A 17,765-nucleotide genomic window follows, 5' to 3' on the forward strand; every position below is an offset into this window, starting at 1 on the left:
TTAGCTCCATTATGATCATGTTTCCCTCAGATATGCTACTCATTTTTATTAACACAATTTAAAGCATCTTTTATCAGTTGAGACAGACTGAAAGATACATGGTGTCCTTCTAGTTTATGTGCATGATGATCTGACATAAACCAAGTCACACATCTATGCTGCAGGCCCAGATTCACTCACACTACTATCAGACAACCTGATCTGAATAAAAACTATTCCAAGTCAAAGACAGGATATTGCTAAACATTTGTAAATGCAGAGAGTTTGCAGGTTGATAGAAGATTCAGTCCAGTGTTGGTTTTCACTTACTTCAGCAGCTGATGTATTTGATCAGCTCAACTCTAATCAAAGAATACATTTTTCATAAATGAATTAATAAATTAGTAGTTATTTGCTATTGTGTTTGGTTGGAACAAAAATCTCCATAACTGGTTGGAAACCTGCTTCACAGGAATGACAATACAGTGCTTGTTTTTGCTAGCAGCAAGACCACGAGGAGAACTACACACACTCATTTATGTTTTACATTCTCAATTCTTTCACACAGAATCTTGGACTCTTAACGGTGGAGAAAATCAAGTCGAGAAACAGGTTCATCTATTGAACGTCATGAGAGTTAATTCTGAATAAACATCCATTAGTTTTCTAATTCTTTTGGCAAACATCAGAATGAAATTTAAAAGGCTTGCTCTGCTTCAAAACTCTCATCACCCTTCCACTGTCACCTTGCACATGAGTAAGAAACAACAGTAAAAACACTGGTAAGTTTATCAATCAGTATACATGCGTTGCAGTGATATTTAGAGACGGGCATCTACAGCACTCTTTTTATTTAATTCTAATGTCATAGAAAGCAGTCTTTCTATTAACCTCACAGTGTGTTAAGAGAAGAGACCATACAGTGTTGCAAAACTCAGAGTGGATTAATATGGATAAACACATATGTCACTGCCTAATTATGCAAAAAAATGCAAAATGCATCAATACTGTAATATACAGTCTAACATTTCTTTTCCACAATTCTTAAAATTGAAAAATCAAGGTGTGGTATGTTTCTTACAAAGTGCACACCATAACTGCTTTCCAAATGACACAGACCTTTATCTAAATTTTTTTTATTTCAAATGATAAATAAAAACATATTGTTGTATTGACATCTACAAAACCTTGTTTTTTGACATAAACTTTGCAGCACTTATTTACATGTGCTAGTCTTCAGTGGAAAGTGTGCAATACTCCCAAGCAACAAGCATCATGCCAGCCAAACAGTGTAGTGCAGGTCAAGCTTGTGTGTCTTAAGCTTGAGTTGAAGAATACTATCAGTGACAAAAATGAGCACCAGTCTTCATACAGTGTGTGTGTCACAGTTAATAGTTTTCGCAACAACTAACAAACACTATATCACATGTAGAGCTCACCGGCAAAACAAAATATGCCATTCATATCCCAAGAAGTGTGCATATATTTTCAAAAAAGACTAGACTTATATAGAAATTAAGAAGTTTATAAGTAGCCTATTGGAATCTGTGCCACTCCAATAAGCCACTAGATATGAATGATGAATGACATACTCAAGGTGGCTCTATAGAGCCGCCTCGTATTCTTCTTCTTCCTTCTCATTTCCAGAGTCACTTAGATTTCCTTTACTTTGCCCAGGAAGATTTTGCCGTTGGTGTAATAGGGCACCTTTCCATTCTCCCGTTCTCTTCCCAGGTGTTTGCCGTTGGCCACCACAGTGATGGGTTCACTGGCGGAGCCGTTCAGTTTTAGCTTGTCCTCTGTGGCAGGAAGCCGTTTGCCCTTAATGTAGGCCTGCACCCAAAAGTTGGAGAAGAGGAGGAAGAAGAAGATGCCATACATCCAGATCAAGTGGATCCATAACGGGACCTGGTAGTCACACTTCTCCATGAAGTAGTACTGGCTGATGTGAATGGAGACCAGAACAAACTGTATCTGTGAAACAACAGGGAAAGAATAGACAGCTATTAGAAATCTAACATTAACCAAGAAGCATAGTAAAAATCAAATATGGCAACCATTTTAACACACACACACAAAAAAAAAAAGGACGTACAAGCTGGATGGCAGTCATATACTTCTTCCACCACAGGTATTTCTGGAAGCGAGGTCCTGCAGCAGAAAGTCCATAGTAGAAGTACATGATAACGTGGACTGTTGCGTTCACCATGGCATGGAAGGAGCCCATTCCTCCGGCTTGAGGAGACACAGGAAATAATAAATTATTGGCTATTTAATAATCAAAAGGTCATCCATAATGACAGTGTTTTCAACCAGGACTAAGACTAAGTTTTGATGCATTACCCCTGTTTTCAGATCCCAACGCATTTGGATACAAGTGATTAAGTCACATTTATATTATGCTGAGTAAACCTCACCAGGAGTCAGAGTGATGCCCCACCACCACGTCCAGGGCATGAAGGAGTGATGGAATACATGGAGAAATGTGATTTGGTTTTGTTTCTTCCTCAACACAAAGAATACCTGCAATTAAAAAAAAAGATATGCCACAAAAAGGTTAGAAAAGGTATTAATCACTAGAAAGGCTCATTTGGAGAGATAAAAATGACCTTACTGTGTCAAGGAGTTCAATGAATTTAGAAAAATAAAACAACCAAGCCACTCGAATCATCTGAGGGAAAGAAAAAGAATAAAACGGCTGTAATCTCATATCTGTGAACAATCAAACAACAAATGGTGCAAATATTTATCAAAAAATCAGAACTGGAAAACAATGAACCATTTGCTGACTTACCCTAAGAGCCTGCGGGCTGCTGGAGGGGTCAATTAGGTCACATCTCCATGTGAAGGTGGTAGCCCATCCCGACATCAGGAACTAGGAGTCGAATACACATCAACAGCTGTTAATTTGACGTCAGCAACATATTTGTTTGACTCTCCTTGAGGGATCTGAGTCAGCTACCAGCTCCATTTGTCAATCATCTTTCTTACCTCATAGACTATGTAGGCGTTCAGTAAAACCATGCTGAGGTTGTAGATGATCATGACTGTGTTTAGGCGGAAAGGTTTGCGGTTCGCCATTAGGCGAGGCCCGATGTACACTGAGAAGACGACGTAGGCCATCAGGATGGTGGTCATCTGAACGGGACTCTGCATCAGAGGGTAGTCTCTGACTCTGGCATCTGGGGAGGACAAAAAACATGCACAAACACACTCCTTATTGGATCATGGATCATGAGGGTCAACTGTAAATCTAGTCCAGTTCTGGGCATATTCATGGAGTGATTTTGCCAAAACAATAGCAAAAAATGCCCTTTGCAAAGTTTTTTATCCACAATTTTACTATGCCATTAGATCAGCAGTCATCATCATCATTCATGTTTTAACAAAACACAGGTGAAAATCTCCGACAAAGACACTTACCAGTTCTTGATTGTAGATAATTGTGGAATTTTAAAATGTTTGATAGCGCCTCTCGCAGCATGGTGACTGCCTGCTTTCTCTGTTCTATCAAGCCCCTGAAAAATCAAAATGAAAAGACAAAAGGATCAGAAAACAAGAGGTGAAGAACCGAGCTGAAAGTGAGGTTTGGCCGAGCAGGTGAGCAACTACACAACCCGTCCACCTGCTACCTCGCTTACTGAACAAACAGGAGACAGCTGCACAAGGCTCATTAAACAACCTTGTGAGCCCATAATGTGCACGCTTTAAAAAAAAATACACAACAGAAACACATACAAGGAGCTCCTTTCTCCATTTAAAGCATAGCATGTAAGCTAAAAATCCTCATTGTTTTAGCCCCAACTCTGTGCTTCATTTAAAAGGAAATACTTAATTTCATTCAGTAAGTCAAAAGAAAAAATAGATATCTGTAAATGTTTGATTGAATGAAGGATTGTGACACATCTGAATTCTGCTGTCAGTCTAAAAACAATGAAATACTCTCACGCTGACTAACAGAGCAAGTCAAACAGGTGAGGCAAAGAACTTGGCCTATATGGCAAGCCTAGCCAACCAAGTGAGCTACTGAGATATGAGGTGATCATGGATTTCAAAAGACATGCTTGACTTAACACTGAACTGAATGAGTCTCTGGCAAAAGACACTGATCTAACCACAAACATATGCTTTTTTCTTTTCTTTCTTTTACCGGAGCAGCACAGATACAAGTGATACTTGAGTTTAGCCGGTATGGCAACATCCCTGAAACTGCTGAAATAAAAAAAAGAAAGAAAGAAAAAAAGTGACTCACCCACTGAGCACAGGTCCTCAGCACTCACTCCTGCACAGGCAGCACTCAAAACCCAGAGGATCCAACAGATCAGCAGCCACCGGTGAGTGTGATCAAGGTGGAGACCAGGTACATGCAAAGCTACTCCGTGGGTGTTTGCCTCCAGCTGTCCTCAAACATCTAATATTTCTTTTTTTAACTAAAAATCCAACAAGGGCTAAAACTCTCACGGGTAAGAAATGAGGGAGGGGGGGAAACAGAGAGAAAGCTAGAGAGGGCTGAGTAAAAGTAACAAACCAGCTATGATAACTATGGGACTGAGATCATTCAACTCAATTTAAACCCCAGGGCACTACTACAGACCTTGCTGGTTTCAGGACCACACCCTGTTTCAGTGCTAAGCTCCACCTTTCTAGCCTCACTTAGCCTGTTTGTGATTGGACTGTCTCTTCAATGGTAGTGAAAGGAGATGGGTCAGAGAGTTGCAGGACCCTGCTTAAAGAAACCAAGACCCAGGCAGTGAATGGCCCCATTGTTGGGCAACAGAAAACAATTAATAAGCACATGAGGATTAAAAAAAAAATCTAGTTTTGTGTGAAAGGTGACACTAATATGAAACAATAATAAAATGAAAATGTTTTAGGTTAAATATTAATATCTAACCAAAGTAAAAGTGATGATTTTATAGTGCCACTCCAGAAAGATGTGATCATTTCACTACAGTTTATTTCAAAAAATGTCCCTCAGACATTATTTAGGCTAAAGGTAAAATCAGGCACATTCACGAACATAACGTCACATTGTGCGCTGCCCATCCCTTCATGTGTTGTGGCACAGAGGCTGGGTTCCTGTCAAACCTTTGCTGCTGTGACGAGCTCTCCTGTGCCTCTGGTTTTACCTGTTCTCCGAGCACTGGCAACAGTGGGGTGTGAGACCTGGATGGAGTTTGAAATTTACTCCTCCACATGTACGTTAGGCCCAGAGGTTGGCAGGAATGAAAGGAATCTGTGCACGAGAGAGAGAGAGGGAGGGAGGGAGGGAAGGAGAAAATGTCTGTGTCTGTTTACATATTATTTTGACAGTTGTGCACATGGTGGCTCTGCTGTGAAGCACAGGCGTGGATGTCATTCAAAGTTGAAAAATGCACATAAATCTAACTGCAAATTAGAGAGCTGAAGGAAGAAGTGACTTTTTATTCAAGGGTTTTATTCAAGGCCTATGTAAGTGCATTACAGCACTGCACTGGTTTCAACTTTTAGCTTGTAGACAATTTACCACTGAGAAGATTCTGGAAAAAAATACAACAGCAACTGGATCGAATGTTTATATGTCATGCAATTTAGACTTTGACAGTGCATGTGCTCAACAGTGTATGTTTCAGAGAAGCCCTAACACATGATAAGTGGCTACTTGATGGCCACTTAAGGGTGTGGCTCTCAGCCTCACTTGCCCTAGGTCACCAAAATCTCAAATGAAAAAGTACTGGAGCTTGTTAACACATTTAACAGTTTAGTTTCACTCATTGATCTCTAAAGAGAATGAGGGGAATGCAGCTGTTTACACAACAAGTGTCTCTACCAAGGAGAAGCTGCAAAGAAGCATTTCTTATTGTATTTATATGTCGCCCATTAGCTGAGACTCTGGATGATAACATGTTATCTCGTTCATAAGCAGCTGGCAAAGGGACAAAACTCTAATGTTGAATCTAATGTGCAGAAAAGCAGCATAACCAGAAGATATTATTATGTTGCTGTGTGCACTGGCAAGTTTTTGACCCTGACTTTTGACTGATGGAGGTTCGAGACATAAACTGGACCTGATTGTGAGAGTTGGTGTCATTGTCTCTAATCGCATGGTCAGCTGTTTTTCATAGCCGCTATATCAAAACACACTACAACAAACTCCCTGTTCCTCTTGGTCTTGTGACTGTTTACCATTCATTCAAGTCCAGGTTTTGCCCAATAGCAGAATTTATCAAATAGATACCAACCGACAACAGCACAACATGATGCTGTCTCTGGACTATAGCTCTCTGCCCAGCTGTACAACCAGAGAATAGACAGAGTCCTCAAGACATACTGGTTGTCTTCAATTAGCCAATTGTGACAAATTACACAGGAGAGATGCCTCTGGATGTGAAAGGGCAAGCATGGCTGCTGAAAGTGAATGGAAGGACTCACTAAACATGAATGGCAAACAGGCATTTCTCAGTATGGTGGTTTATGAAATAGCAGCTGAGACTGCCCAACAGGAGAGTCACATGGTCACCAAAGGTAATAAAACTTTTCTGTGACTGACGTAATTGGAATCTGGTACTCCATCACTCTTTGTGTTGCTTATAATGAGACAAAACTGGATTCCATGTGTGGTTAGTAATGGTGTCTAACATGCTGAGTATTGTGTTTCACAATAAGAGTTAACAGTTTGCAACATTGAAATGTTTAATTCATTGCAAGTTTACACACTATCTGATAAAAAAGAAAGTGTTAAAAAAGGGTTGTCACTTTCACTGTGCTTGTAGTGATACACTGCAGGTGACATGGTATCATTTCAACAAATGAATGTGAATACTGACTCCAAAGTGGGCGAGGTTTGTTTTTGTTTTTTTTCTTGGCCACACTTTCCTTTAAAACAGAATCACTTAGAAACTCACCCACTAACATGTTAATTACTGAAACACCAGTCTCTCAACAACGGAAAAACATGGGAGACTGTTTGAGAGTGACATTACTGTTGTGAGTTGTCATATCTTGTTCTTTAACCTTACTCAAGGATTTGGAGAGATCTGGTGATGTACAGCAATTTAAGACTTAAAGGGGAATTAGATGATTGATATCATAGATGGTGAATTTCAAACAGAAATACTATACGTGTCTATTTACCAACTTTATCTATCTGCAGACATTGTTTCAGTTGTTGTGTCACATTATATTATATATTAACATGTGTTAATAATGTTTATTCAAAGTATTACTCTTTCTATTGCTTTTTTAAAAAAGTGTCCCCAGGAGAAATAAACACAATTAAAATAAACATGTTCATAGACATTAAGACGACCATTATTTACGTTATTTTTTGTCACTATTGTTCCTTATGATCTGTGTGAACGCTGTCATTATTATATGACAAACATTAGACTATTATTCATGAACTCTTCTTACAAATGTCATTGTAATGTTGTGTTTTATTGTATTTCTATACGGTTGTGGTCCCAAATAAGAGGCGAGGGAGAAAGAGTTCTTGCATAAATGGCCTCATCACCGCTGGAAAGCTAATAACACTTTTGTAGCATTGAAATTCTTGAGCCTCCCTCTAATGAAACGTTAACAAAAAAAAAAAAAAAAAGAAAAGAAAAAAGAAAAAAGTGAGTAACAGCGACACCCAGCGGCCAAACAGTTAACTAAAAATGTGATTAACAATAGCATTTATCCTAATAAATAATAATAGGTTAAAGCAGTTACTATTAAAAGTAAATTGATTTCCTTTGTATATATAAAATATCGACTAGGGCTGAGTCTTTGTTTTTATTTTGAAGGGCTGCTGTTAAAAGAATATATGCTTGTCATATTAGTCTGGCAGGTAACACACGCATGTGAGATAGAGGGAGAAATGAACTGATAAGCTTCCGGTTTGTTGCCTGGAGGAGAGTCCTCAAACAGGCTCATTGTTTATAACAGTCTCCTCTGACTGACCTTGTTTTCTTTGCTTTTTATTGTTGAACACATGATAAATTGTGTCGACACTACCGCATTTCACCAGTTCCAGCATCTGAGATTTACATAGGTAAAAATGAGTAATCCACTGAATGTAACTTTGCTATATTATATTTTCATGTGGGTCTAATAAAATTAAATAAAATAAAAACTGTCCCAGTGACAAAGTACTAAACCTACATCATACAAAGAGCATGAAGCTCGGTGAGCAGTGTATCAGTGCAGGGTAGGACATCTATATTTATCGGCTCTGCACGGGATTAAAACCGCGACACTTTTGGCCTCAGCAGGAACACTTACATAAACTTTGGCGGGAGATCAGCTGCAGAGGGACACACCTGTAGCCTCCTACCTGTGCTGGGAAACCCCATTTCAACGACTCGCATGTGACACTGCATCAGGAGAGAGATGTTTCACACCTCCTGTAACTCACTCGAGACCTTTAAAAGTAAAAGTTGTGCCTTTTACGCACAAACGTGGAAACAAATGAAGCGATAAAATGTTTTTTTTTATGTTTATGACAATAAAGGTGGATCCTGTCGGAGTATTACGCAGGGTGATCTGCCTGGACTTGTGAATGAAACTGTAGGTACAGTTGATTTGTCTCCCTCTGTCCGCTGCGCTGTGATTTGGTCTCATTTATCGGCTGCATGGGAGGCAGGCGGGCGCCAAACTCCTCCCTCCGGGCTTTTCCTGGCGCTAAAACCAACGCACCCGCTGAGCTGCCAATGGGAAGGTGGAACAACAGGTAGGCGTCCTCTAACTGTGTCTCTCAGATCAGTCGGTGCGCTTTTTGGGGGAAACGAGTGGACCGACCAGACCACGAGCCCTCTTGGAAATTTAACCTGAGGCCGGAACTTCGCCGGTGGTTTGTTAATTGTCCGAAACAGTTGCGTTTGAGAGTAGGCGAGCTGGGTTTTTTTCTTGCTCTGACAGTTGGGCGTTTTTTTGGCTGGGAAACACCACAGAGAGCTGGTTTGAAATGTTTTCTGATTAACTGATTGGATGTCTCTCTTTGGAAAAATCACATCAGCAGCGGGTGCATCTTAATTTGGATACACTGTTGAAGGTGAGCGTGCCCTTTCTTTGTGTACATCAGCATAAATGTGTATCAAACAATTTAACAGTAATTCAAATGCATTAGTCTTTGAAGTTTACCTAAGATTACACCCGAAAAGTCTAATGGGTGATGCATTTTTTAAAAATCTCAAATCAAGATATGTGTGCTGCTGCCATAGCAGCAAAAACATTTCCCTTGTCATCTTCTGGTATCAGTGCTTGATGTTGCATAATCCAAGAAGTGTAGCAATATCTTGACTGTCCCACCATGTGACTCACAACAATAACGCCTCCATCATATTATTATATAAGTTTCTGGTCTGATTTAGATTCCGCTGTTTACATGTCTTTACACATCCACATTTCTAATAAACGTGAGAAAAAAGAAGCAGGAAGTATTAATTTAATCACACAAGCTGCTTGCTTGCTGTTTTTTTTTTTTCTTCTCTCTTTTCTCTTCCTGTTAAAAATAAGGTTTCAAGAAGAAATGGTGTAATTCATGCCTGTAACTGCCTCTGAATAAGGCTTTCTTTCCTCACAGCTGCTATATTGTCTCCACCACTAAAGACGGGCTGAGACACAGCTGATCCAAAGAGGTCAGACGCTCCCTGACACAGATCCTCTGCAGGGAGGGGGTGGGGGTGGGGTGGGCGACATGGAGGTCCTACGGAGGTCTTCTGTGTTTGCAGCAGAGGTCCTGGATGTGTTTGACCGGTCGTTGACCGAGAAGGAGCTGGTGTCCCAGTCCAAAGCCTTGTGCAGAGACTACATTCTGTCCAGACTCAACCAGAACGGGCTGGGATGGTCCAAAACTGAGCTCAACCTCTCTCCCTCGAACGCAGCACTTGCTGAGGTGTCCTCGGTGCTTCTCTGTCTCGGTAAGAGAAACCTGAAAAGCTGTGAAGTCTGAGAAGAGTCTTTGACCCTTTGATTTTGTGGACATGATTGGCTTTTCCTCATATTGTCGGGAGAGGATAGCTCAAGTAGCATTAAATGGCCACATCACAGTTTATACTATGATCTGTCTTTAAGTCTCTCTTTAAACTTCACTTAAACAAGTTAAAACATAACTCTTAAGAGTATGCAACACTCTGACAAGGGCTGCACAATCCTCAAAGTTTTTAAAAACAGAAACTGTTTACACATTTTCAATCTACCCTCGAAGCTCTGTGTTTTCCTTTGGATCCTGGTCTGCATCAAATGGAAGTAATTTTCCATTTTTTTTTTTTTTTTTTAGCAGTTTATACTGGTGGTGTTATAAACAGGACAAATGATCTGTAATGTTTAGAATCATATATTTGAAATGACACAGTAGAAATGACACACTGCAGTCTAACTCTGACTTATCAATAACGAGCTCTCAAAGCAATCACTAAGTTCCCATTATCTGGTGTGTCCTTAGCTGAAAGCCAGTGTGACAGTGTGAGCTGACGGCGATATGATCACTCCTCTTTGGTCTAAAAAGCAGAGTTGCTTCGCTCTAATCTACTTTTAGATAACAGTAGGCTGAGGATGTGGATGACTCAACAGAGCTGGAACAGATAATTGATACACAATCAAGAAACTAAGCCGAACAACTCCTCAGACGTGACTCTCAGAATGATTGCTGTACCATAGGTGTATACTGTGTATTTCGAGCTGTGATAAGCTCGGAGCAGATGATGAGTTAAGGATTATGATGAGCGTGTGTGAATGAACAGCTTGAACTGGGCGATTACATCTGGAGGACCTGACTCACTTAAGACAGCTAAGGTGCCCTGTGTCTTTTTTAAAAGAGACCAGCAGAGACATACATGTTTTACTTTGACATCCTGACATCTAAGTGACCCTCCACCAGCAGAACAGAGTCATCTGTTTGAACTGGTTGAGCGGTTGAATTGTTTGATGGTTTGCATAACCCAGAATGTTTAAAGAATTGGTTTAAACTGAATCTGTGTTTTGGTTTCTGCCTCATTCATTCAGAATAACTGTGGTCTTTCTAACAGACTTTTGATGCTTCTCCTTTTTTTTTTTTGTCTGTGCTCCCCCTCTGTTACCTAGGCGACGAGCTGGAGTGTATACAGCCCAGTTTGTTCAGGAACGTGGCGCGGCAGCTCAACGTCTCTGTTGCCATGGAGAACATGGTTTCGGATGCCTTCATCGGCGTGGCAACAGAGATCTTTTCAACAGGTACACGGCTGCTCTGAACTTGATGGTGTTGATGATGATGACGATGATGTAGCACATTAGAAACTAAACATGTAGTCTTCAGCCAGAGGAGATCTGCCAGCTCAGGAAGCTGTGGTGTCTCAGACGACTGATGGAGGCAGTCACTTTAGCAGGTGTCCCCCTGCAGATTTTATCAGGTCCTGTTGGGTGAGAGGTGCTTTCAGTGAAGAGTGAGTGGGTGTGAATCACACGTAGGTGGGGTGAGACTTTAAAATGGTTCCTACATCTATAAAGAGTCACTAGGTTTAGACACTGGTGTTTCTTGAAGTGAAAGCATTGATCAGTTTCACATATTCAGAGTCTGTACATAAAGGATTATTGCTTCTCGTGAACATAGTCTGTCTCTAATTTGAATTAAGGTGTGTTATGACCCAAGCAATGCCACATTTAATATTAAGCAGCCTGATTGCAAAGTGTCATAGTATGCAATTTTTTCATAGTACAAAAACCCAGCTGAAAAAAACTGAATGTGGCAGGCTGTCATCACTAATTCAGTACTCCGTTTATAAGAGACACTCAATAGTTTACTCTACAGTGAGCAGTGACTGAGGGATTGTTAGGAGGAAGTTGTGTGCATGCCATGGACACAACTCTTTGGTTTGGACACTGAAATAAGAAACACACTCAGTCATGTTTTATTCTACGACCAGCGTGATTAGTTATTATGAATAATCACATAACTGTGGATGCAGATATTGTGCTCAACACCTACAGATCAGGGTGTGACCATCTGCATTTTACCCACTTGATTCAGTGTCTCGAACTTAATCTTAGTCTTTGTCACTCATCTGGTCTTATGTCTTTTAAAAAAGTTCAGTTAAGATTTTTGGCAAACTGGTGTTTGAAAAGTCACAGTTGGGTGTTTTAAAACTCTATAATAGCAAGAGTTTTGTTTTGAAAGGTAATAAAGGTCTGAAATAAACATCCTGAACATTCATCCTGTTGTGGCCAAACTGTCACTAACAGATACAGATGAGGTGATTTAAGGGCCTGTGAACAAAAACTTTTTAACTTAATGTAATGGATTATCAGACAATCATGCACAGTTCACTCAGCCATTGTCCAGGTGTGAGAAAGTGAGAGAGCAAACAGGGATTTAATTTCCTTCCTCCCTTTTTTTCATTCACTGAACAGCTACCTCCACCACTTTTTGCAAGTACAAACAAGTGCAGCACCGTGTCTTTGAGGAGGGACTGTCCAAATGTGTTCACTATTATCCCTATTTGTACAATTCATTCAAAGACGTGGAGTTATGGACAGAGGACGAGGAGTGTCATACTGCCAGAAGGAGGCTTTTCACCCTGCCCTCAAGCCACAAACATGTTTGTCTTGAGACGTATTTGCATGACACCTCGTACCAACTCTTTTGTTTAAAACATAACCAAAGCCTTAAATGTCACAGATTTTCCTTAGTAAATTTTGAAAGAACAACCCTAACAAAAAAGTTTTAAAATGGTTGAATCCTAGTTTAATCTCAGTCTTTGGAGAGGACTTAGGTTTTTGTCAGCCTGGGTCTTGACTTGAACTTGTTCGTTCTAGCTCCCAGACTTGTTTTAAGTTGTCTTAACAACAGTTCTGCTTTGTGCACTATTCAAACCAGCTATGACATTTTGAAGTACCCAAATAAAAAACAGTGACTTTATGTCTTCTGTGTGAGCCCTCGGGGTAGGATAAGATGGTCTGGCCGCAGCACAATGAACAACTGAAGATTTGGCACCATACCAGGAAAAATCAAAAACGGACTCACTTAACATAATTTTCATGCCTGTGTTCTTGCTAAACTTGTGCTCATGCTGACATCACAGGGGTGTAATTTTTGGAAACAGCGTGGGATTCCTTCTAAAGAATAACAAACTGGTGAACCCAAGCTGCTCCAGCCTTCTGGGACGGGTCAAAATCCTGGATATAAATAGAAACAAAGTCTGTCAAGTTTGTTTTTCCTGCTGTTCGGGATTTGTTTTATAACTACCTTTTTTTTTTTTTTTTTTTTTTAAGCTTTTTTAGTATTTGTTATCATGACTCCAAGTGCTTAACATTAATTTAGAGACCTCAAAGGAGCGATAAGTCTGCCGGATCTGACTACAAATCACAACCACATTTTTTTTTTTTTTTGGAAGCGGTTAACCAGCCATCTGTACCATGGTCTCCCTCAGTAAAATCAACATGGCTTGTCTCTTCTCCATCTATCTTCGCCTGCCTCCCACTTCTGTTCTTTCTCCTTCTGCCCTCCTCCTCCTCCTCCTCCTCCTCCAGCTTTATCCCTGACAATCTTGTCTCTATTCTTGGCCTGCTTCTCAGTAGGGAGTGAGACGTGACGTGCTCTGACAGCTTCCGTGGACAGTTATCTCATTTAAGCTCGCCCAGAGCTCTATCCCCTTATAGCCGCAGTCAGACGCTGTAGGTCAGCTCTGAGGATCAGCCATGACAATGCAAGCAGAACCTTAAAGGAGGCTAATGCCATTAGACCCTGTACTGCATCACTGGCAGTCATTATAACAGTCCCCTCAGCCCTGGAAACTCACTTAGAAATGGCCGGATGCCCTTAATTATCAGACTGGATTGTTTAGGTAACAAAGATTTGGCCCCATTCAGCTTTATGACTCTGTTGCTTCTGAGTGGTGAACGCAAAAGCATTTTCTGAACTTGTTGACCTCTCCTCGTCTCAAGCCTGCGTCAGTTCTTCGCCCACCTCTCTGCAAAGGCAACCCAGTCTCGCCCTCTTTAAATTACAGCTAGCATGTAACGCACTAAGACCTCTTATCGGCCACATCAACACAAATGCCCCTGTTTGTTGACTCTCGCCTCGTATTTGCAGTTTATTTCAGTACAAGGTCCATCAGCTGCCACACAAGCCTCACATCAGGTCACAGAATATATAGCAAGACTGTGAGGAAAGAGAAACCTCAGAGGAGATGGATGTTAGTGCTCGGCATGGACCGGGAGAAGGAGTGTTTATGTTGGGAGAAATGTGGCAGTTTATCAGTTCTGGTCAGGAAATTCTGCCACCACGGAGGCTTGAAGCGCATGAAGTGTGGATTTTTTTTTCTTTGCTTCTCACTTATCAAACAAACTGTTCCTGTGAGTGGTGCAAGACAGAATCAATTTCAGGGTGAATCACTGAGGCTTAAAGATGCCCACTGGACATGTTTTAATACATGTAGAAATAGCCTGCTTTTGAATAATAATTTGTTTCTCATGTTTCTACAAAATTCCCTTGTTAAGAATGCATAAAATTACATTTACTCCTTCTGTTTCATTAAAAAAAGTTCATTTCAAACGTTAAACTTTTGAATAGAAGAGCTCTCCTACTTCACACATCAGGGTCTGTGCACTGGAAGTTTCAGGTTTCCATCATCATACCTGCACAATTGGCTCCAAACTACCTGTCACAAAATCCTGCTCATACATCCATGTCTTAAACTAAACTTAAAATAGGACTGCAGCTAGTGATTATTTTCATTATTGATTAACCTGTCAGTTATGTTCTTGAATAACTGTATGGTCAATTAATCACCAGAAAATGGAGTAAAGTGTGTGTTACAATTACTCAAGGTACAAAATGGCATCTTTAAATGTCTTACTTTGCCCAAAACCCAAAGATATTCAGTTTATGAAAAATGAAATATATAAATGAAATATTCACATTTTGAGAGACTGAAACTAGAAAATTTGGCTTTTTTTGATTAACTTTAAATGATTGATTATTGAAATAGTTGCATGATAATTTGTCAATCTACTAATTGATTAGCTGACTAACTGTTGCAGTCCAAACACAGATATAAGATGAGCACAGACACATTTTAGCTTTACTTTAATGAAGTGAAAACAGCTGCTGCACAGTGAGGTTCAAAAAGTACATTAATAAGCACTGCATGAATGACAAGCACCAGTTCCTGCACATCTACCCACAGATTGACTTAAAACATAACCCAGTGATGTCTGTTTGTCTTGCTACAGGTATAACATGGGGCAAGGTGGTAGCCATGTATGCGGTAGCTGGAGCCCTGGCAGTGGACTGTGTCCGACAAGGACATCCAACAACTGTTCACATTGTGGTGGACAGTCTGGGACAGTTTGTCCGCAAGTTCCTGGTTCCCTGGCTGAAGAGACGGGGAGGATGGGTAAGTGACCGCTGCTGTACGTGCTGATAATCATGATCACTTTCGGTTGTGATGCGTGAGCTGCGCTGTGGAGAAAATGTTGAGCCGATTTGCAACAATTAAACTAAATATAGTCTCTCGTGTATTTCGCTGCAAGATTAGAGTCTTTGAGAGGAATTTGAACAAACAAAATTAACTCTGCCATTTGAGAGAACAAGGAGGAAAAACACTGCTTGTATCTGCTTGTTTCTCTGGGGATTAAAGCTGGTAGCGTTCTGGCTGCTTCTGTTGAAACAACACGACTAATTTATGTTATCTTGTTTATGGATCAGAGCTCAGTTTACTTTCATAAGCTCTGATAGTCAGTGAGAGGGGAGTTCTGTAAAATCTGATGGTAGCCTGCTCAGAAAGGCCCAGTTAAGACTCTCTCCTTAACATACTGTAGCTTCCTGCTGGTTGATCTGATGCAAAGATCTGCAGTGGTAGTATTTGTTTCTATAGCTCTGTCCTGGTCAAAAGACAGTAAACATGCATTTGTAGCTGCTTTTCTCAAATAAGATTTTAAATGCCAGTCAGACATAGTTGGGATATGTTTGTTTCCCCAAAGCAAATTTACAACTGGCTTTCACTTATTTTTTTGTTTTTGACCATTAGAGTCCTGCCTTTTTCCTGAAACACCTTGTCTTCCGTTTTTCCTCATGAAACAGAGTACAAGTGAACCTGTTTCCTTTTCTAATAGTTCTAATAATGTATTTGGTCAGAAGTGTGTTGTTGGTGAGGCAAAGAATGGCAATAATAATTTGAATCTCATAAGCAGCAATAATGCAATTGAATTGCACATATACTTAAAGTTTTTCAATAGATTTTAAAATGTTCAGACTGTAATTTTAAGTTTTACGGTATCAAAAACTTGCTTTGAAGAATGTAAAATGTAAAAAAAAAAAGAAAAAAGAAAAAAAAAGCCAAATGTTTAAATGGCATCAGTTCAATGATTTATATTTCAGTGTCATGTTATCAGCAGTGGTTAAATTACATATGTATTCATTTCATTATAGCCTTATTTTTCCATCCATATTAATTACATTTCACGGGATCAAATACTTAAACGATCTCTCAACTTCCTTTTATCAGGCGGAGATCACGAAATGTGTGATAAAGAAGGATCTGACCCCTGAACATCACTGGCTGTCCTCTGTCGTCGAGTCCCTGAAGTACTTCCTCACCACGATGTATGTCTACATCATGAAGGAGCCGTGAGCGGCCGAGACAGGGAGCGCGCGGCAGTCATTGTGGTTGTCTGATAGGAGATTGAAAATCTCAGCCTTGTCAATAAAAAGCTGGAGTTGGGAGATGGCGAAGGAGACTTGCCAGCAGATATCAGTCTGTTGCTGAGGGGCCATCGGTAAATGTTTCATCAGCATCATGTTTGTGTAATCTCGGTGTCAGATGAGTCTTTAAGTTGATTACCCTTCATCCAAAGAGTAGTCATCGTGATGCTTAAGAGCATAAATGGCAATGGAACAAGTTTGTGTCACTCCACCTCTTGTGTATATGTTCACACTGCTTACACCGGTGCAGTAAAACCAGGCTTCTCCAGTGTTGTAACTGTAATGTGTGATGGTGTTCAGAGTGAATGTGAGCTGTGTTCATACTCCTGGGATTAATGGTCTGATGTTTAGATGTGATGTCTGTCTCAGAATATTTACCTACAGGAGTGATGAGAAGGTGGAAGCTTTATGTTGTAATGAAAATTCCTGCTCAGCTGGCTGGGTCTTTGAGTTTTACTGAGTCTGGGAAGGACCGGGATCCTGAAGCAAAGGTGTTTCACCCGGGAGAGCAATATCAGGTGGTTTCAACTGCTTACACTTAATGGGTTTAATCTACACTATTGTACTTAACCAAAGCACAGAGTGTCTCTTTCCTAATATAATCCAAAATGTTGTGACCTACTAAACTTCCTGCTGCAATGTTTGACACGATTAATTGAGAAACATTGGGTCTTATTGGGCCCATTTTATGGCCAAAGAACTTAAGGACAGAGGAATGGTACATACTGAATGCACATATTTTTGATGGTATGAATTCCCTTTTTAATCTGTAAATAGTTTATTTATGATTTTATTTTTTTATTTCAATTATGACCGCTGCAGTATAAAGAGAGCCAACACGACAGCTCTTTGGGATGATTGTGTGGTATGATGGTTGTCACTTTCACAGTGTTAATTTATGAACGTGTCTGAATGTTTTTTTAAATCCACAATAAACTTTAATCTTCACACATGGATTCACTGTTGATTTTTTTTTTTTTTTAATTGATATTTGGTATCTGGGGGATAACCAGGTATTAGATTCTATGGGCCTTCCATTTACATGGAAGACTTTATTGCAATTGGCATTAAACATTCAGTCCATAAAGACAGAAAAAAAACCTGTAAGAACATAAATAATTTTTAAGAAGAGGTACATATAAAGTAA

The 17,765-nt window shown here is 40.0% G+C and overlaps 2 protein-coding genes across 2 annotated transcripts; one reads left to right on the top strand and one right to left on the bottom strand.

Moving 5' to 3' along the window:
* Positions 1-797: 797 nt before the first annotated feature.
* elovl1a (ELOVL fatty acid elongase 1a) lies at positions 798-4,584 on the bottom strand. Its single transcript, XM_018676668.2, has 8 exons — positions 4,232-4,584; positions 3,403-3,497; positions 2,971-3,161; positions 2,774-2,854; positions 2,594-2,650; positions 2,397-2,502; positions 2,075-2,214; positions 798-1,953 (listed from the first exon to the last, which is right to left on the bottom strand). The coding sequence occupies exons 2-8, from the start codon at positions 3,461-3,463 to the stop codon at positions 1,633-1,635; spliced, it is 957 nt and encodes a 318-aa protein (XP_018532184.1). The 5' UTR covers positions 3,464-3,497; positions 4,232-4,584; the 3' UTR covers positions 798-1,632.
* A 4,049-nt stretch (positions 4,585-8,633) lies between these two features.
* LOC108883475 (bcl-2-related ovarian killer protein homolog B) lies at positions 8,634-17,574 on the top strand. The gene is made up of 5 exons (XM_018676670.2): positions 8,634-8,992; positions 9,524-9,860; positions 11,023-11,151; positions 15,148-15,311; positions 16,422-17,574. The coding sequence occupies exons 2-5, from the start codon at positions 9,638-9,640 to the stop codon at positions 16,545-16,547; spliced, it is 642 nt and encodes a 213-aa protein (XP_018532186.1). The 5' UTR covers positions 8,634-8,992; positions 9,524-9,637; the 3' UTR covers positions 16,548-17,574.
* The last annotated feature ends 191 nt before the right edge of the window (positions 17,575-17,765 follow it).

The sequence above is a fragment of the Lates calcarifer genome, linkage group LG4, assembly GCF_001640805.2.
Source record: "Lates calcarifer isolate ASB-BC8 linkage group LG4, TLL_Latcal_v3, whole genome shotgun sequence".
In the NCBI taxonomy this organism is placed as follows: Eukaryota; Metazoa; Chordata; class Actinopteri; family Centropomidae; genus Lates; species Lates calcarifer.